General features: G+C 33.4%; 7 protein-coding genes and 1 long non-coding RNA gene across 24 annotated transcripts; 4 read left to right on the top strand and 4 right to left on the bottom strand.

Annotated features, from left to right (window-relative positions):
• Positions 1-31: 31 nt before the first annotated feature.
• LOC128883877 (doublecortin domain-containing protein-like) lies at positions 32-3,022 on the top strand. Of its 4 annotated transcripts, XR_008459136.1 has the most exons (7): positions 33-262; positions 387-508; positions 663-732; positions 786-1,008; positions 1,059-1,569; positions 1,642-1,766; positions 1,817-1,827. XR_008459136.1 is itself a non-coding variant. In XM_054136729.1 (6 exons), exons 1-6 carry the CDS (start codon positions 1,593-1,595, stop codon positions 2,863-2,865), a joined length of 663 nt encoding a protein of 220 aa, XP_053992704.1. In that variant the 5' UTR covers positions 1,576-1,592; the 3' UTR covers positions 2,866-3,022. The 4 variants fall into 4 exon arrangements, 2 of the variants coding, with proteins under 2 accessions (XP_053992703.1, XP_053992704.1); XR_008459135.1 differs by having other exon boundaries at positions 32-262; positions 387-521; positions 663-1,008; XM_054136729.1 differs by lacking the exons at positions 33-262; positions 387-508; positions 663-732; positions 786-1,008; positions 1,059-1,569 and adding exons at positions 2,029-2,116; positions 2,492-2,579; positions 2,633-2,741; positions 2,798-3,022 and having other exon boundaries at positions 1,576-1,766; positions 1,817-1,952.
• Positions 2,883-5,884, bottom strand: LOC128883872 (uncharacterized). 5 transcript variants are annotated; one of them, XM_054136719.1, is made up of 11 exons: positions 5,751-5,884; positions 5,406-5,702; positions 5,147-5,312; positions 5,003-5,102; positions 4,664-4,850; positions 4,288-4,598; positions 4,093-4,235; positions 3,831-4,039; positions 3,460-3,777; positions 3,071-3,405; positions 2,883-3,023 (listed from the first exon to the last, which is right to left on the bottom strand). In XM_054136719.1, the coding sequence occupies exons 1-11, from the start codon at positions 5,785-5,787 to the stop codon at positions 2,949-2,951; spliced, it is 2,178 nt and encodes a 725-aa protein (XP_053992694.1). In that variant the 5' UTR covers positions 5,788-5,884; the 3' UTR covers positions 2,883-2,948. The 5 variants fall into 5 exon arrangements, with proteins under 5 accessions (XP_053992694.1, XP_053992693.1, XP_053992695.1 ...); XM_054136718.1 differs by having other exon boundaries at positions 3,071-3,777; XM_054136720.1 differs by having other exon boundaries at positions 3,071-3,702.
• A 90-nt stretch (positions 5,885-5,974) lies between these two features.
• On the bottom strand, positions 5,975-9,701 carry LOC128883870 (uncharacterized). The gene is made up of 6 exons (XM_054136709.1): positions 7,893-9,701; positions 7,602-7,842; positions 7,356-7,411; positions 7,141-7,259; positions 6,967-7,094; positions 5,975-6,917 (listed from the first exon to the last, which is right to left on the bottom strand). Exons 1-6 carry the CDS (start codon positions 9,699-9,701, stop codon positions 6,640-6,642), a joined length of 2,631 nt encoding a protein of 876 aa, XP_053992684.1. The 3' UTR covers positions 5,975-6,639.
• Positions 8,808-10,514, top strand: LOC128883881 (uncharacterized). 3 transcript variants are annotated; one of them, XR_008459139.1, is made up of 5 exons: positions 8,808-8,935; positions 8,984-9,073; positions 9,227-9,299; positions 9,356-9,607; positions 9,671-10,277. It is a non-coding gene; the product is annotated as an uncharacterized LOC128883881 (long non-coding RNA). The 3 variants fall into 3 exon arrangements; XR_008459140.1 differs by lacking the exons at positions 8,808-8,935; positions 8,984-9,073 and adding an exon at positions 10,374-10,514 and having other exon boundaries at positions 9,158-9,299; positions 9,671-10,255; XR_008459138.1 differs by lacking the exons at positions 8,808-8,935; positions 8,984-9,073 and having other exon boundaries at positions 9,158-9,299.
• Positions 10,412-14,462, bottom strand: LOC128883871 (uncharacterized). Of its 7 annotated transcripts, XM_054136714.1 has the most exons (21): positions 14,046-14,461; positions 13,933-13,983; positions 13,815-13,881; positions 13,721-13,754; positions 13,548-13,626; positions 13,449-13,488; positions 13,346-13,390; positions 13,263-13,298; positions 13,169-13,204; positions 13,062-13,121; positions 12,944-13,004; positions 12,668-12,875; positions 12,385-12,593; positions 12,267-12,342; positions 12,081-12,217; positions 11,974-12,011; positions 11,861-11,921; positions 11,641-11,771; positions 11,492-11,566; positions 11,270-11,439; positions 10,412-11,189 (listed from the first exon to the last, which is right to left on the bottom strand). In XM_054136714.1, exons 1-21 carry the CDS (start codon positions 14,128-14,130, stop codon positions 10,594-10,596), a joined length of 2,295 nt encoding a protein of 764 aa, XP_053992689.1. In that variant the 5' UTR covers positions 14,131-14,461; the 3' UTR covers positions 10,412-10,593. The 7 variants fall into 7 exon arrangements, with proteins under 7 accessions (XP_053992689.1, XP_053992685.1, XP_053992688.1 ...); XM_054136710.1 differs by having other exon boundaries at positions 13,815-13,983; XM_054136713.1 differs by having other exon boundaries at positions 12,267-12,324; positions 13,815-13,983.
• Positions 14,463-14,507: 45 nt separating this feature from the next.
• On the top strand, positions 14,508-16,991 carry LOC128883875 (uncharacterized). Its single transcript, XM_054136725.1, has 7 exons — positions 14,508-15,101; positions 15,170-15,924; positions 16,013-16,279; positions 16,357-16,536; positions 16,585-16,672; positions 16,729-16,805; positions 16,852-16,991. Exons 1-7 carry the CDS (start codon positions 14,784-14,786, stop codon positions 16,946-16,948), a joined length of 1,782 nt encoding a protein of 593 aa, XP_053992700.1. The 5' UTR covers positions 14,508-14,783; the 3' UTR covers positions 16,949-16,991.
• Positions 16,992-17,075: 84 nt separating this feature from the next.
• Positions 17,076-17,916, bottom strand: LOC128883880 (uncharacterized). Of its 2 annotated transcripts, XR_008459137.1 has the most exons (3): positions 17,812-17,916; positions 17,509-17,744; positions 17,076-17,448 (listed from the first exon to the last, which is right to left on the bottom strand). XR_008459137.1 is itself a non-coding variant. In XM_054136733.1 (2 exons), the coding sequence occupies exons 1-2, from the start codon at positions 17,581-17,583 to the stop codon at positions 17,188-17,190; spliced, it is 336 nt and encodes a 111-aa protein (XP_053992708.1). In that variant the 5' UTR covers positions 17,584-17,722; the 3' UTR covers positions 17,076-17,187. The 2 variants fall into 2 exon arrangements, 1 of the variants encoding a protein (XP_053992708.1); XM_054136733.1 differs by lacking the exon at positions 17,812-17,916 and having other exon boundaries at positions 17,509-17,722.
• On the top strand, positions 17,727-18,437 carry LOC128883878 (uncharacterized). The gene is made up of 2 exons (XM_054136731.1): positions 17,727-17,900; positions 17,963-18,437. Exons 1-2 carry the CDS (start codon positions 17,864-17,866, stop codon positions 18,430-18,432), a joined length of 507 nt encoding a protein of 168 aa, XP_053992706.1. The 5' UTR covers positions 17,727-17,863; the 3' UTR covers positions 18,433-18,437.
• Positions 18,438-18,740: the final 303 nt, after the last annotated feature.

The following is an 18,740-nucleotide window of genomic DNA, read 5'->3' as shown; positions in this document are numbered from 1 at the left end:
GGCATAATACCGTATGGATATTCACATACAATAAGCAGTTGTTGTTTGTTTCTGTAATTCTATTTAGTCATTACAATGAAAACAGCTTCATTGTATCAACTTGATTCAAACTTTTTATAAAAAAAAAGCTTCAATTTTTTTTTCAATAAATGACAAAAATACATTTTTTTTTTGTAATTTTTTTTTCAGTTTTTTCTTTGTGTACAATACATATATCAGCTGTATCGTTAAATTTGCTTCGTTGGCCTTGGACAAAACATAAGTAAGCTATTTTAAAAATACGTACAATCTCTGTGTATCTGTATTAGTACATTTTTTTATGAAAAATTTTAATTAAGATGTTTCAAAGACATTTTATATGATTAATTCCAAAAATTATGTTCTAGGCTACAATTAGAAGATGACGCTCTCTCTACTGAAAATTTTGGAGAACGTATTCCGGATGATGACGATAATGTTGCTGATGATGATGACGATCTTGATTTTCCCATTAATCAGCATCAATCAAGTAGGACGCCACTGTACGTCCTTTTTCAATCATTTTATACATGAATTTTTTTTATAAGTTTCTTTTTGAATGCAATTATATTCATTGTAAAAAAAAAAACTAGTTATTTTTCAAGGGTTGCTTGATAAGTTCTATTGTGTTGTTTTAATTTTAGTAATATTCGGGAAAATACTTACAACTTGCAAAATTACCCGGAACACTCAAATACGATAGCACCACACCCAGTAATAGCCTTTTTTTTTTGTATGCAGACGCAAAAATCATTAACATATTTTAGTTTCTTGATTATTTGCCTCATGAATCAACCAGTGACTTTAATCCAGAAGAAGTGAAAAGGGAGAACGGTTTGCTACGTCGAATGATATCTTCAAACGTGCCTCAATCGATTCCTCCCTCTCCACCGCAACCTATTTATATTCCTTATGCAATACCTTCTCCTAGTGCACCACCATGTGGCTCATGCGGATCTCCAGTAACAGTGGTGTCTTTATCCTCAAATGGTTAAACGTTTGTAGTTTAAACATACATAAGTAGAATTTTTATCATGTAGGTGACACAAAATTAGCCTCCTCTAAATGTAAATGTTGTTGCGATACGAACGAGACTAAGCCAAAATATACTTCAAGTGATGATAAGACAGCTGAAGATATAGAGACTATTCAAAATAATGAAGGTGAAGAGGATAAACAGGATCAGGAACATGTATCCAAAGATACATCAAAAAAAGAAAAGACCGAAAATGATGAAGAAGAGGATTTGAACGAAAATGAGGACATGTCTGATTTGTCAGTTGATGATGAGGATGTTGACACGTCTGATTGATTCGTTTGGAAAATGCATGTCATCCTAATTACGTTATTCTATTGATTGAATGCGTTAAACAAAAATTTATGATAAATGAATTCTATTTTAGTAAAACTTGAAAATCAGTTAAACCAAATATTTAAGAAATGTTTAAAAATTTCAACGTCACAAAAGGAGCCTTTGCCAAAAAAACTTAAACTCCACAAAACTGTTATTGCACTTATCCTTTGATTGAAAACATTGAAAGGAAAGAAACGGTCAGTTTAAGATTTTTCCCGCAATGCTTCATTATTATTGTAATGATGAAAAAAACATTCCACACAATTTAGAAAATAATGACCAAGACATTGGGTTCCCTGTTTATTTGATAAATAAAAAGTTTCAATGTTTTCCTCGTAAATATTTTCATCATCGAAATGTATGGGAACGCTTGACGGATTATCAGTTATATACGGTTAACTCTAGATACCTCCAGTTCTAAAGTTTTTACATTAAAATTTTTAGGGAATCCACAAAGAACGATTTGACGAATTTGGAAATGGACGGGGATTAGCAGGACGAGAATATGTCTATTTACATGATGGAATGACAGAAAGTCCATCACGAACGCATGAAGTATTTTCATCGTCTATTCGTTATCGTAAGATTTAAATGGTCTCTTGAGATACAAAATTTTTTTTTTTTCTTTTAACTTTATATTTATTATACCTTTATAGCTCGTCAGCCCGTTGTTGAACCGGGAATGCTGGGAATTCAACGTTTCGGGGTTCAAACTATTACTCCTAAACTTATGTGGCTTTATAGGTTAAATTATGTTTTGTAAAAAAATATTATGTTTATTTTTTATACTTGAGTTTTGTTGCTATTCATATTGTTATTTTTTTAAAAGACGGGTCGAAACGGTGTGAATACGTGGAGAATTGCTTTTGCAATTCTTCCCCGAATGTGGTTCGACTAAAACATTTTTCTTATTCCTCTTTTTTATAGCATTGATCTCTTTGTAATTAAACAATTTCCGAATTAGTACATTAAAAATAAGTATTAATACTCAGTACTTGTATTCTATTAATAATCTGTCTATATTTAAATTGAAGCATAGTTTTAATACTAACTTAGTGTTTCATTGTAACATTAGTGCGATGACTTAAGAAACTTAAATAAATGGTTTGTCAACTGCAGGAACGGGGATAAACATCATGCTGGATCACCTTATTTTTTGAAATCTCATGTAAAAACAATGCAATTCTTTTACCAAGAAGCTACTAAAGTCATATTAGTTGATTCTACATTGATAGCTACAACTGACATTGTGTTTATTAGGTTGTGGAACCTATAGCAGGGCCAGTACGAAAAATTTATGATCAAAATCTAAACGTGGTATCAAGACTAGAAGACATTATTGAAGGAGGCAAATATCTTTGTTCTTCAGGTAGCATGATATGCTATTTATCTGTTTTGTGTAACTCTTTCTCAACTTTGTGTTAGGTGAACTTCCTGCAAACACTAATCGTTTAGAAAAATTTTTAAGTGAATGGGTTATTCATACAACTTGATCATATGATTTTGAATATAAATATTCTAGCATTTTTTTATTTTTTTTTCAAGTATATAAGTGTTTGTACAATTCATATCAAAACTAGACTTTTGCATTATGAATCACGACCGGCCAATCACGGGTAACACTGCCCGTCGATTCGGTTACAAACTGTACCTATGGTCAAACGAATGAATAACAAGAATTGCATGGAGCAGCCTTACTTGAGTAACAGGTTGGGATAATGCAACAGTTGAGTCACTTTGAGATAAACATGTATTTGAAGAAAAGGATGCCTTCGGGGTCAATGGTTTCACTGTTAAAGATAAATTGTCGGATATTATTTTTAAGGTGGTGTGCGTTTCATTCAATTTGGTAGGGGATACCGAAGATATTCTTTGAACATCTTCAAGTGATTGCGACCAAACGACCGCATCGTGTAAACTAAGAAAGCAATGCTCAGGTTTTACAGATAGATAGAATTCACTTTTTTCTAGAAAATCACGCATGGGTCCTTTCCAATTAGCAAACAATAAGCGAATATATTGTTGTTCTAATTCTGCAGCAACTCTTTTTAACATTTTTACTGCGGTTATATCCATATCATTAATACTTGAAGCATCAATAATAATAGTATTTAATGATGATACACTTTGTTGAGATGACTTTTGATTTTTGAGAAATTTTTCAACGCAAGTCATTTGATTGCCACAAACGGTATGTATGTAATGCTCTAAAGTATCAATATTAGCGAAATGAAGAGAAGCATCAAAACGCAAAATACGACAATGTGAAACTCTTTGCGCCATAGGAAAACGTCGAATATCTCGATAAATTTGTGTATTGGGAAGGTTTCCTAATTCGACAAGTTCAGGAAAAGCATTTTTTTTTATGAGCCAGAGAATTGAAATGGTGACAGCAACAGTTATACCTAGATGCCACATTCAATATGAGTCGATCACTACAATTGTTTTTGTCCTCTACCTTCCATAGCACCTCGCCAAACTACAACAACGCAGCTCACACACCAAAGGAGAAAATCGGGTAACGACATATGTAAGAGGTAAACACCATCCTGGATGAAGAACATATTCGAAACGGCTATTAGTATTAAAGACGACAGACTGGCTTTGGGTAGATAATAGAGTAAAGGTGTAGCACATGATAGAGCGAAACCCACTAATGCAGCGTTTCTTTAAAATAGAAGAAATTTTAGCTCTCATGTCAGTAAAAAAAAAAAAATTACAGAATATTAAATAATGGCGTCCGAGCTCCAGATTGTGTGGCGAGGCATGTGCGAGACAGTGATGTTGCTATAGGGTAGCATTGAAAAAAAGAACCGACCACACTACAGATGCCACAAGCAAGCATTTCTTGGTTACCATCAAGCTATCACATTTAGGATTATGTTTGGTTTACTAACAAAAAAAAGCGCACATACCATGACATGTTGTTGTTCTGCAACTGTTTTAGCAATAGTTATGTGGATAATAAAATAGAAAATAGAGTATGTTAAAGCTTGCTTAATAACAGAAAACGTAGTTCCAGACTGGATGTTTTTTAAGGAAAACGAAGGAAATCCTTGAGGTATAGTTCCAACAAGATTCACATGAGCCCAATTTTTTTTCGTAAAAATATACGCTAAAGGTATAGTGAGTAACATTAAAAAGAAGGCATGGGGTAAAGGATACTTTTGAAACCATCGTCTGTTTATTTTTTGAAGTGATAGTAAAAGACATAATCCGTAGCACGCTGAATGCATGAAGACAATTCTCTTTATAATCTTATGGGTGCACGTTTTATTAAGTAGTGCTCACTCAAAAGAACAGACGGTATATGAATATCTCTCCAATGAACGAAAACATACCACCACACATTTGTGGCAGTTATTACATTTGAAGGAATCGAGATTCCCGTAATATTCTTCAATTGAGAAGTACCGATAACGATTGCAGATCCAGTGGAAAATCCACTTAAAATAGGGAATGCGAGGAAACGTGATACCTATAAAAGGTATCAAAATTCAATATTTAAATTAATAAAGCGCATCATTTATAAAACAAACAATATTGTTGTAAAGGAAATAATATACGTAGACATAAATAGGTCGAATTTTTAAAAACTCCTAAGCTATGTCTTTTTCTATTTTTTCTTACATGACCAAAACATAGCAAACGCATTAAAAGTAGAATGATTCCAACAAAAAACGCTAATTGGACTCCAACATTCGCTCTTTCTGTTATCGATGCTTCAGATCTGTTCATAAAAGCAGTAGCATCTATTTTCATACCGATTCATACCCTGTTAGTTTCGTAATTGCTTCTCCTGTCATCATAGCTTCAATAGCAGAGGTTCCAACAACGATTTGCGCTTGTCCTCCGAACAGCATATAGATCAGTGGAAATAAAAAATCCGTGTACAAACCATAAACAGGATGAAGCTCCGCCAATAACGCATACGACATTCCTTTTTTAGCATAAACAAAACATGGTAACCTCATAACGGTTAAATATAGTAGACATTTTTAGGAGCAGCATTATAAAACTAGTGTTGTTTTACCCATTGGTATAGCAGCCAATCCAACAGCAAAGCCAGCGGATATGTCGTAACAAAAAGCTTCACGAGTATAGTGTTTTACGAAACCCACAGCAGGACATAAGCGTGTTAAAATACTGGGTAGAAATGGTCGAGAAAAACACGTTTTTTCTTTTTTTTGATCATTATCGCCTTTTGCTGATTTTTTCGTACGAAAAAGTAATCGGTTTGTTATCTTTGAGTGTATTGGTGTCGAGTAATCTTCATATAAAAAATGTTTGTGAACATCTTGTTCTGTTACATGCTTATAACATTCAGTATCTACAATTTGACTGAATTTTCACAAAGATCAACTTCTAGGTAACGTACTTTTATTAGAATTTACATTTGGATTTTGGGTCGACATGGTTTTGATGACACTTTTTAAAATAAGTATTAAAGTGATTGATGACGAGACGCATGCCGATTCTTATGCTTCACGACAGGCATGTTTTGTTTAAAAATTTTACTTTGGCTTACCAAACTTGATGAGAAAAAAATAAATTCCGCGCTACGGTGAAACATGTAATAAAATGCCGAATATTACCCTTGTTAAGAGCACATTTAATTAGGCCAACTTGGTTTTTTTTTTTTTTTTTTATTTTAGATAACTACTCACAAGACATTTGAAGAAAAGCTGCAAGGCAGTGTTATCAAAATTTTCTAATGGCAGTGTAATTTGTATAAGAGAAATATATGAGCTGCCTTATCATGATATTTCAAAATAAAAAATGTGCCATAGATTTTTTTAAATACAGTCATAACAAGGATTAAAAAAAAATGGCGCGTGTTGTAGAGGAAAAAAATTGCTAAGAGTAAATCGAATGCTTTATGTTGAGTATTGAATTGAAAAGCAGACATAGTTCATTTAATGACACTTGATGTCTACAGAATCTCAAGTAATGTGTCACTGCGCACTCCCGTATTGATACTAAAGTAACGCAGATTTATAGTCTAATGTTGTTTGAAAAAATGGTCTTATAAGAAAACTTTTGTTTTTATGAAAAACGCAGAAATCATTTACAAAATCTTTGACTAAGGTAAATGGTTGTACCATTCATTCGAAACATAACAATGAAATAAACATTCGAAAACGAGACACTGAGAGTAGGATTGTCAAAAAAGTTAGTCGCGCGACGTGAAGAAACACACTTAAAGTGGTAAGTTTATATGTCGAGGATTAACGTTGCAATTGTAAAGTCCATTTTGCTAATGTCATTTATTTATTAAGAAGAATCACTTTGGGAACACTTGAAAGCATTTTCATTATTTTGCTGGTGTGAATAGGACTTAAATATTTTTCAACATTTAATTGATCAAAAGATGTGAAAAGTATTAAAGAAATCGCTTCCTCCGGTCTATTTAAGGACTTGAGACAAAGTGTATAAATCGATGGGTAGTAAGGCGGACGATAAAATATAACATGATTAGCACCTTTTAAAGTGTAGCGGCGATAAAACAAAAATCTTTCTGTGGTTATTAAAATGTTGACTTCACCTTAAAAAAAATGAAAATTTACTATAGTATACTAAAAAACGCTTATTACCAGAACGAAACATTTGTCGTGATTTTGAGAGCATTTTGTTTGAGGAGTATTCATGGCACGATCGGAAAATATTTAAATGACGCGAGTCGTTGGAAATATTTTTGGATGTTTTCAAAACTTTTCGTAACCTGAAACAGCATATTTTTAAAAAGAATCAAAAAAAAAAGGTTGTACCGTAAATATTCAATATATGTTGGAACTACAATCAAAAGTCGATTATCAGTGATTGCTTTGTTGCTTGCCGAAGATAAAAATGAGGGTGGAAATTGTTTATCAAAATAATCCAGTAAAGACTACAAGAATGGCAAAGTCGTAGTTATTGTGGTACTTGATAATAACAATGTTGAAAACATGAAACGAAACAAGCATAGTAACAAAACAAAATTCACCTCGTGAAGATTCTCCAGAGACTCACAAGGAATGTGCATCATAAGTTGTTTGCCCACTAAAGACGTCAAAAGACAGCATTCATATTACAACAAGCTAAAATTCCATTTTATAGGCTGTATTGTTAGTTACAAGAAGAATTAATGGGGAAGGTGGGTGAAGATAGTCAAAAAATTTGCCGTTTTTAAAAAAAGCTAATTTTTAATTTTAAGATACGATAAATAAAAAAAGATTTTACAAAACATTACCATACGAAGAACTTTCAGATATAATCGATCCAGATGAGTTTTGAAACAGTTTAACAAAACCTCGAAAATTACAGCACATGGCGTCGTTTTCATGATGAAACATAGCCATTGCTTCAGGAAGTCGGCCATCTGCTAAGACGATAGTTTGGCGAAAAAAACGAGCTTTACCGTTAGAATACGATGAACGCAATCGACGAATATCACAATCTGAAGGCCATTGTTGCGGCTTAGCATTCATCACCTATGACACAGCAATAAAAGAGTCATTTTCAAAAAATCGTGTATTCTTGCCAAAATTAAATCTTCTAAATGACTCCAGTTTTGAAGAGAAATGACATCAGCACGATCGATGACTAGGATTTCCAGAGAAGATAAAAAATCATAGTCCCTTTTGTCCACTACTGAGGATCCAACGATCAGTTGTAAACCAAGTGGTGACGCAACAATAATGTCTGATTGGTAGAAGGGTGCGTAGAGAGTCACACCACATTGATGTAATTTAATGCCTATACGAAATCGGTCACAATTATTGCCTCTGAATTGTTCAGCATAGTCGGGTGCTTTTCCTTCATTTAACAATTCTTGTGCGAATTCTTGTCTCGTTAGTGGAGTGCTTGTGTCATCTTCATCAACATTTTGAAATTCTTTTTGAAAACGTTTATAATTACGAATTTGTTTAACGTTCGGTAAAATTTTTAAAAGCATTTCTATCATACTTTTAGCTATGTGACGCGCTGATGCTAACACTAAAACACGAGGGGATGTGAATCCTTGGTCACGCAACTTATCTTCTACATGACTCACGTCATTCTCCGATTCCCCATTCAATTTGGCTGACTTTGTAGCGTTTGGTACACTACTTTTATGTGAATCTACTTTTTTATTCTTCTTTTGTATAGAAGAATTTTCCGCTTTGTTTTTACCCAAGGAGGTGCTTTTGTTATTGGAAAAATAACCGTCTTTGAATTCGTCTTTGTCACTTTTTCGCGATTCAATGAGTTCCTTCAATAATGAATTGTTCTTTGCTAAAATTCTTCGAGTTTTCACACAGTGCTCTGCAACATGAAGCATTGTCAGCGCACGAACTGTTTCCGCATTGTAATACGTTTGTTCAGCGTAGTAAACATCACTGTATGATTTGAAAACGCGAAATAAAGTACTTGCTTGTTTCGTTAAATTGTCGAGTGCCTCCTTCGGTTTCAATGATTTCCAAACATTCACTTCTTCTACTAAATACGGAACAATATGTTGATGCCACTGTTTCCAAAGTTTATCTAAAGAGTTGACTTCTATTCTTTTCTGTAGAGTTAAGTCTTTTAGTATGGAAACAAAAGGTAGATCCTGAGTTGGTAATTGGTTGAGCAAACTCTGGGTATAAAAAGTACAGGGTTGTTGTACTGTTTTGTAAGAGGCAAAATCAGGAGGGTGCAAATAGACAAAAGTATTCTTCTGTTCTTCTTGTGGCTTTTCTGGTAAAGAATCATTGAAAGATTGAATATCAAATACTTTGCAATTGTCTTTAAATACACATTGAACGGTTTGCAAGTCAATGGATAATTTATTATCATGAGCATGTGTTTCATTGTCACTCATGTGATTTGTGACATTTTCACTTCGATGATCAGCATTTTCATCCAATAAACTATAAATGGACTCATTCGAGCCAGTTGATATGTCATCGTTTATCGTGGTGTTACTGTAATGTGGTTGACCTTCATCCATTTTATTATTTTGAAAATTATTCGTTTTATCAGTCAGACGTGATACTCCACGGTGACTGTTAAGACTTTCCTCGGAATCACTAAAAGAATCCATTGGTGATGTACAATCGGTATCGGACGCTGATAGTTGTGATAATAACTTTTCAAGTGGCGGTTGACAAATTGCGTTGATGACATTTTCATTTATGGTTGGTTCTAAAATTTCACGTTCGTCAAACGTGACAGGACGGCTTTCGTTCGTCGCGCTTTCTTGCTTTTTCTTTAATGTTGCTTCATACATATCTTGTAATGATAAATGTTTTTTTTTTTTTTTTTTGGAAAAGGTTTTTTTTTTCTGATTTTTTGTAGACATTTTTTTCGAGCGTGAAGCTAGCGTCATTTTGTTAATGCAAAACTAACAACAGGTCGAATCTGTCAAAATAATTTGATTAATAGTTTCTTAGAGTTGTTCTGAGCCGTGGAAAGCAATAAGCAACAGTAGCCGCTGTTTTTAGGCACATACACTTTACAAAGAAAACAGATGATGATCTATTCTATTTCAAAATCATAAAAAGTATCCGTCGAACAAAACAAGAATTGAGTAGATATAACATTAATGGAAAATTCGTCGAAAAAACTTTGCTACACCTATACGCTACGTCAAGTGGAATACAAAGCAGAAATATGTGAAGGTTAACGAAGTACGAGTCAGCATGAACTATTTAATGCATTACAAGAAGATGCCACTTTAAAAAAACGTGTTTGCAGATAAATTTTTTGTTCTATACACGAATACTTATAAAAAAACATTACGATTACTGTCCTATTTCATTCGGCCATCAATTTAATTTTTTATTGTCGAGAGTGCTTTTCTAGTTAAATCATGAAAAAATGGAATTGACTTGTTATGATCAAGAAGTGAAATTTTAAATGGTATAATTAAAAACACAAAGCGTAAGGTTAAATACAAAAACCATGAGAATAATGTACATTTGTTTTTATAAAAATTATCGTACACTAGTAGTATTCATTTTACGTAACAAGGAAAAATGCTTTACTTTTGGTTTGTTAGAATGTCTTTTATTTATGTCTCTCTAAATCGATGTCATATGAAAAAAAACTCAACCGTAGGAGTTTGAAGCATTTCTATCTGGATAAAAAAAGTTGCTAAATAAAGTCACGTTGAAAAAAAAATTTTAAAAGACTACTTATTAATAGACATTTATTTCAATGAAAAATATAAAAATGCGTGAACTTTAAATTTTTTAATTTTTCTTTTGTTTTTAATCATTTTATTTCAAAGGTAAAACATTACGGGGATCAATACTCGAAGACATATTCGCAATGTTTTGTAAAGATGATTTGTTAGTTTGTAAAGTTGTGTTTAAGTAAGGTTGAGTCAAGGGATTAACGGAAAAGTTTGTCAACGTGTAGGGCAACTGTAAGCAATTTTTTTGAGTTGTGTGGGACGGGACACTACCTGTTGGACTATGACTCATCAAATGTCGATAGTCCGATAAAACAGGTGTAACGGTTGTTTTTTGTTGGTCTTCTGTCGTTCTATACTCCGTGTCACTTTTCTTATAGTTATTTGAATTTGAAGAAGAAACTAAGGGTACGGAAGATGTGGGGACCACAGGATTCGATGTCGTTGCCCATTTTATTAAAGCGGGTGAAGCAATTGCTTTAAGTGTTGGCCTTAATCTGGATGGTAACGTTTCGCATAAATAATACCCATTTTCTTCACGTTCTATGAAAACAGGGGATTGACTTTTAGTGCAACAACCAATGTTTAAGGGATTCGATACAGCTGATGAGAAATCATGACGAAGAAAAGAAATGTTAACAACTTTTTCTTTAGCTAGTTTGAAACGTTTCTTTATGGAACCTGTTTAGGCACTCAATGATAAAACAAGAGAGAAGAATTTTGAATCGATACGAGATCAATCAATCACATACTCTACCAACCTGTACCATCATCCGAACCTGAATATACATGGTTATGCGGTGCGTCCATAAAGTGTTCATTTGTTTTTGTTAAAGAAAGATCTATTAAAGATTTGACTGGAGAAGCTCTAGAATAGGCATTCTTTAAACAGCGAAGTTTTTCTTCATACTGTTTTGTTTCCTCTAAGTGACTAAAAAAGAGTCAAAAGACGTAATATTAAAAAAGAGTAAATAACAACTTACTGTACTCTTTCTTTACATAATTCATTTTGAGTTGTCTCACACTTTCGAACCAAATTGCCAGATAAAACTTTATATCTGTAATAAAGAAATGTTTTTGTTGTGAACTAGAAAATTATCAATAAATAATCGACGTTTTAATCAAAACAGACTTGTTGATTTCACTTTTTAATGCCTCGACAGACACTGTAAATCTTTGTTTTTCTTCTTTCAACAGGGTTTGAAGTTTCCTCACTTTTTCTTCAAGTAAAGCAACGGTATTTTTTTCCCTTAACAACGATGCCTATCCAAATATAAAGTGTCTTAACAAGGTTAAAGTGTACGTGCATAGCTTGGACGTCATATTGCACGAAATTTTCAGATATTAGCTACCAAAGTTTCCTGATACGTTTCTCGTAAGCCGCTTTCAAGAGGCTTTTCATTTTCAGTGGTACTACAACAATATGCTTAAATATTAATCCTGCACGGTTAAGAAAAAAAAGTACCATTTATTTAATAAATTTTGGTCAGGTTTATCATTTTCCTGTTATATTCAGTAGACCATTTGAGATAAGCGAATTGAAAGATGACGCAGAATGGGAGCATATCATACCAAAATCTTAGAAGTCCGCGTATTTTGTTCATGAACTAGCCTATTTTGAAGCATTGTATTTTTTAAACTAAGTTTTTCCAAAGCTCTGGCTTGAACCTCAAACAACAACTGTAATTGGTCAGGTGTTTTTTCTTTATCTAACCAATATACCAAATAATCGATTTATAATCATAGTGATTCACGTACCAAAAGGAATAGGTAGAAGAATCTTATTCGTTTCCCCTAAACAACTTTGTATCAGTTCCTTAACAAAAATTAAAAACTATTTTTTTTTAAAAAGAATTTTTTAAAACAAAAGACGTACATGTTGAGTAAACTGTGTTTGTAATTCTAGTTTTAAGGCTTGAATTTCTGATTGGAGTAAAGCATTCGAATTGGTCACATAAGCAAGATTTCGCTGTAGCGAAGTGATCATAGAAGTGTCGACGTCAAACGCCTCTGGATCGGTCTGTTCTATTTTTTTAGCTTGCAGAGAATTTTCATTTTTTATTAAAGGTACATTATCACTAGAAGCTTTTTTATTAAAAATAACAAAACAATGACATGCTAGATACAAAAATAAAGTGAATAATGGCTTTTTTTTTCACCTGGTTTTGATAAATCATCAAGTATTAATTCCGTATTGTTTTCATTTGACTTTTTTGAATCTTTCTTGTAACGTGTAAAAGAAAACCATTTTTGTCCGCTCTTCTTCTTTTTCTTTAAATCTGGATTTATGGTTTTGTCTTCTGGTACACCACTGGGCTCGTCCCGTGTTATACACCCTAAAGGCTGATCTTCCGATGCGTGTTCAATCTATCACGCAAAGACATCATTACCAAGTTTAATTGAAACCGGTTTTTGAGAAAAAAGGTCTTGCATACCTGTGTGAATTTTCGGTGATGTGGCGATGGAGAATTGACCATGGTATGAAGCATTGCATCACTAATTTAAAAAGTTAAAGATTGCGAATGAAGCGCTAGCAATCAATTAGATTGTAACCTGGATACGTTTTTACTTCCACGAAAAGCCGCGAGTTCAGTTTCTAAAACTATTCTTTGCCTGTTCATTAACATGAAAAAAAAATTTGATGCATTTTAAAGACATACTCTAATAATTGTTGTATTTCTTTGTTTTGTTGCACTCTAAAAGATAAAAGAAATGAAAAATAAACCAGTGTTCATTCTTTTTCGGATCGCGTACAATTTGCCTTCTAATTGATCCATATCTTTTGCGTTACTAAAAACAAATATTTAATCTCTTTTAAGTTGTTCTTCCAAGCTTACCCTGGGTAAGGTTTTGCTAAGGGAGAGGCAGAACGACTTAAACTACTTGAGATAGAAAGTAAAATTCAAAAAATGTTTGAATACAATGCCAGAACAAAAGTACCTTTGATTTATGTTTATTGAGGAATGACTTTGTGGTTGTTCTATTGATATGCGATAGAAAAATTGATGACAATTTTTGAATAAATGAAATCTTTACTACCAGAGTGTATATTCTGATTAAATTTTATTGGTAAGAGACCGTTCACACTTTGTTGCGATTCTGTTTTGTGGATTTCCAACTTGATAACATAATTTTAAGCAGCATTCAATAAAAAAAAGTACTTGTTGAAAAGTATTAACACACATGACCCGGTTGACACGCAGCACGATTACCTTATAACGCCTATTTTCATCTTCCCATTGTTTTCTAAAAACACAAATGTATAGTGCTAACTTTTTTAAAAAACATTAATAAACTATCACGAACGGTTCATTGCCTTGTTCAGAATGGGGGGAATGATCACGAGGACTTGGGGGTACTCTCGAGTGATACGCTATATTCCGATTTGTAAAATACGGAGTTTGAAACAATTGACTTTGTGTACTTTGTATAGCAGTGTTTGACAGTTTTGGATGAAATGAATGAATATCTTCTTCTGTGAAAAATGTTTTTTAAGTATCTTCTTTCCGACTATCAACTGAGAGGCAAACTACTTACGTGTGTTTTGCGTATTAAGGAAATCTCCATTATCGTTAACAAGAAAATCGTTCGATGAAGTGTTAGAGGACGTATCAGCTGCCATGACAGGTTAAAATAGTTACTTTTGCAAAATTTGAATTCTTTTAAACTTAATTTGAAATATAATGTAGAGGTGAGTACTCTTTATAAAAAAAAAAGCTTATTGCTATTCAAAAACCAATTCTAAAAGTATTTAATATATTTAATAAAAGAGAAAATGTCGAGTTGTGTATAAGATAAAAAATGTTAAGAGTAAATAGTTACGGTAGTCGAAAATGTGAAGATTGATTTAATTTAATAAAAAAAACTGTGATAAGGCGCGCTATTTTTCTTTTTCTAATTAGGACATTTTATTAAATCTTTTCAGACAAAAAAAAATAAAAAATGTGACGAGGTAACGTTACACCAACCGTGTATGTTGCAGTAACAAAATAGAGTTTTTTTGTCACAGATGTTTTCTAACAGTTTTGATTGTTTTGTTTAGAAACGATTTTTGTTTTATAGAGTACACAAAACGAATATTTCTTATTTCTTTTGTGTTTATGTCATTTAAAAAATGAGAAAAATAATTGTGGGCTCGTACAGGAACATTATTGAATTTCTTAAATTAATGTTGAATGTACTATGGCAAAGAGTCACCCTGTTTTAATACGAAGAACATCAAATCAATATGTCTCTTTATTTTTAATCAGTTAGGGTCATTCTTTAGTCAGAATCATGAGTTCCAACAACGCAGAGTGTGCTGATACGTCCTCATTCAACTTTTTACAACGATCAACAAAAAGAGTTCTTGACGCAGCAGCCAGCGCAACACGCTTTTCTTTCTCAAGTTTCTTTTCCAAACCAAACCAACAGAAACACAACAATTCTTCACAACACTTAACGCAAGATGATTTGTTAGATAAATCACTTGATACACAAGCGTTTTCAGATGATTTGAGTGTACAGGATTTTCCCTTGCCTCTTCCTGGAGAATGGGAAAAAACACCTCGTTTTTTTTACAAAGAATCTTCGTCCGTGAATGAAATTGACACTGTACGTTTTGTGTAGCAAGTCTTTTATAACCAATGCTATTTTAAAAACCTATTTTTTTAAATCCTTAGGAAGCCATAAAAAAAACGAATGGGCAAGATAAAAAATCAATTCTTGTTGATCTGGTAGAATCTCCTTTCAGCTGTGAAACTCCAGTGTGTGCTAAGGATGGTCATGAAGACGTCACGTCGTTACGGCTAACGAATACGAACACATGTTTTAATGGAAACGGAACAGAACCACGGGTTGAGCAAGTCATACAAACACAAAAGACAGATTCTTCTAATCTTATTGAGTCTGTAGTTTTATTGGTGTATCAAAAAAATGCAGTTCTTCTCGGTCATCGACTTGAGTGGAAAGATGAACTTGCGTTACTAGAAGAACTTATTTGTGTGTTGCGTAAACCGTGTTTTAATCCTGAACCGTGTGAAAACAACTTGTGGCAAGAAACATTTAACAAACCCAGTCTTCTCCCGTCGTTTAATTTGTCCACCACAAACAACCCTGGACACGAAAAAACCAACATTCATGGTAGAGACTCACCTAGTAGTGTTCGTGATGAGGACGCATCAAAAGAGATTGAAAACACCTTAATACTTCACACCTGTAGTGATGATGAACCATCCAGTGAACATTCAGATACATTGAGTCATATCTATGATGAAGACACTGAAGCTGTTCAATGTGAAGGAGAAAAATGGGAAGGTTTGTCTACGAGGGATACGAGTCCATCCACACCTCGCTCTCGGCTTATTATTTCTTCTGTGACACCACAACGTCGTTTTCCTCAATTTACCAAACAACGTAAAGCTCTTTGCTCTAAATGGTAAGTTCACAATTCATTAGATGGTCTTTTGAATAAAACGAATTGAGAATGGGAACCAGTCATGTTTCGTTTTAAAATCATGTCATAGGTTTCAACGCTTTAATGAAACAGTGTTTGAAAATCAAATTCCCTCATCGACTATTATACAATGGAATTCAAGACTGACACGGACTGCTGGCCAAACAATGATGACAAGGAATCAGATGGTGCGCACAGTTCAAATTCAGCTATCCTCACGAGTGATTGATAAAGAAGAGAGACTGCAGTCAACATTATTACATGAAATGTGTCATGCAGCACAATTTTTATTAGAAAACGAAGAGCAACCGGCTCATGGCCCTGGGTTCCAAAAATGGTGCTTTAACTTTTACAGAAATTCAACGTTTAGTGTATCTTACAAGTTTCATACCATGGTGTTCTTCATTTGTGTAGGGCTAAAAAAGCTAGACGTTTGTGGCCTTTTATCCCTGTTACTATAACACATAATTATGAAATTCATTATCCTAAAAGATATCAATGTGAAGCATGTGGCCACATTTATGGAAGACATTCCAAAATTAGCAATTTAAGTACTGCAAGATGTGGAAAACAAGAGTGTCAAGGATCACTAATGTAGGAATCATTAAAAAAAAAATTCGAAAACAACAATTCATATGCTAGATTTCTTGGTCATTTTTTACGCGAAGGAAAAATTTTGGACCCATCGAGTCACAAACGCGAACTAACACCTTACACAAGATTTATTAAGGTACATTGTTTTCATACCGTGTCTAAAGATATGTATTAAAAAAAAAATTTTGAAAGGATAACTACCATAAAGTGAAGTCAGAAAAAGCTAATTACAATTCCAAGCAAGTTATGAGCGATTTAGTCGCAGAATGGTATGTTCACAGTACAAGCGTCTTACTAAGGATATGTTGAAATTAGGCGGGCATCAAAAAATGTCGTCAAAAACAGTCAGGATACCCCTAACAAATCACTTGAAGCGCTCAATGATCATTTACATTGCTTATCATTAAAATAGCGTTCACGTTTTATGTTTAAAAAAACAATTTTATTACTTTCATTCAATTAGTTAAAAAAATTAACAAAACTCATTTGGAAACGCATATTACGTATTTCAGTAACTGGAGAAAAGATCAAGGTTGACGAGAAATCATAATTCTTACGTGCATTATTCTATATGTGTTTTTTGTACTTTAACAATAACTGGAATTCAACATTTACATAAGGAAAAAATATGAACACTCCAAAACAAAAAATTTACTCTTCCTTCTCGTTTTCACAACGAACATACAAATATTGTGCATGATGAAACGTTCCGACACGGCGAACCACTTTATTGTTCTCAAGTTCCTTTATAGCAAGACGTGCAAGAGATACGGTGATACGAAATCGTTCGGAAACGACCGCGGGAGTAAAAAACTTCATCTTAGGCAACTCTTTAAGTAATTTTTCACTGGTGCTTTTATCGAAAATAACACTGTTATTCAATTTATCTTGTTGCTTTCCCTTAGACCACTTCTGAAAAATTAGAAAAAAAAAAACTCAAACGATAAATTTAGCTAAAAAAAAAATTAAAACCTTTTTTTTTGTACGGCAACCAGAAGCTGCGGCTACAGCAATTTGAGCCTTCGTTTTTTTTTCTTTAGGAGCCATTGCAATCTATATAAAAGTGGATCTTCTGTTATCCTTTAGTATGTTGATTTTATATCCAACAATATCTGAAGGTTGAAAAGAAGACTTCCACAGCTTTTGAGAGGCAGCAAAATAATAGAAATCTTCTCAAAACGTTTGTACTAATATAACACCTACTGTTACTGCAGAGCATGCCCCAACATGTAATTAATCACATCCCAACGGGACAATTTTTTACAGTGACTTTACCTATTCTTCTTGCCAACACCCGTGCGTTTCGTTTACTAATTCAAACCTCAATATGGCTCCAAAGTTTGACCCTAACGACATTCATTATGGTAAAAGTGATGTTCATATTTAAAGAAGAATTATTAGTGTTTGTGCTTTTTCAATTTTGTAGTGTATTTGAGGCAAACGGGTGGTGAGGTTGGAGCCGCTTCTGTTTTAGCACCAAAATTAGGTCCTTTAGGTATGGCTCCGAAAAAGGTTGGAGATGATATTGCCAAACATACGCAAGATTGGAAGGGTATTAAAATCACAGTGAAACTCACAATTCAAAACAGACAAGCTACGATTGATGTTGTGCCAACATGCACGTCGCTCCTTATAAAGGCGCTTAAAGAACCATTTCGAGATAGAAAGAAAACAAAAAATATCAAGCACAGTGGTGACTTGCCTTTGTCAGTGATTATTGACATTGCTCGCACATTGCGAGCTGCCAACAAAGGCGTTTTAGCACAAGAGCTTAAAGGAACCGTTAAGGAGGTCTTAGGAACGTGTAACGCTATAGGATGCACAGTAGACGGACAAAAACCCAAAAATTTACAAGAAATGATTGATGAAGAGGAAGTTGAAATTCCAGAAATGTAATTATATTTGCTATGTTACTTTTCAGCTTTTAAATATACAACTCTTTTTTAATGTTTACAATTTTTAACGAAGATTTGGTAGATTGAACTACATGTAAATTCTACTTGTTAAGGAGATTTATTCAAAATCTAGTTTTATTAACACAAAAAACACGCTAAACTCTTAAGAGGTATATAGTAAACGCTAAAGTATTCGTGAATAGTAATCCAAGCATTAATTTAGTGCACTTACAGCATGCGAGGGTGTAAACAAGAACTGTTTTAAGGTGCTACGATTAGTTTAAAAATGTACAAGTGAAACCACTGGAT

This window comes from Hylaeus volcanicus, unplaced genomic scaffold (genome assembly GCF_026283585.1).
Source record: "Hylaeus volcanicus isolate JK05 unplaced genomic scaffold, UHH_iyHylVolc1.0_haploid 12237, whole genome shotgun sequence".
Classification (NCBI taxonomy): domain Eukaryota; kingdom Metazoa; phylum Arthropoda; class Insecta; order Hymenoptera; family Colletidae; genus Hylaeus; species Hylaeus volcanicus.
Note: the sequence above shows the minus strand (reverse complement) of the source record. Positions and strands in the feature narration are given on the sequence as shown.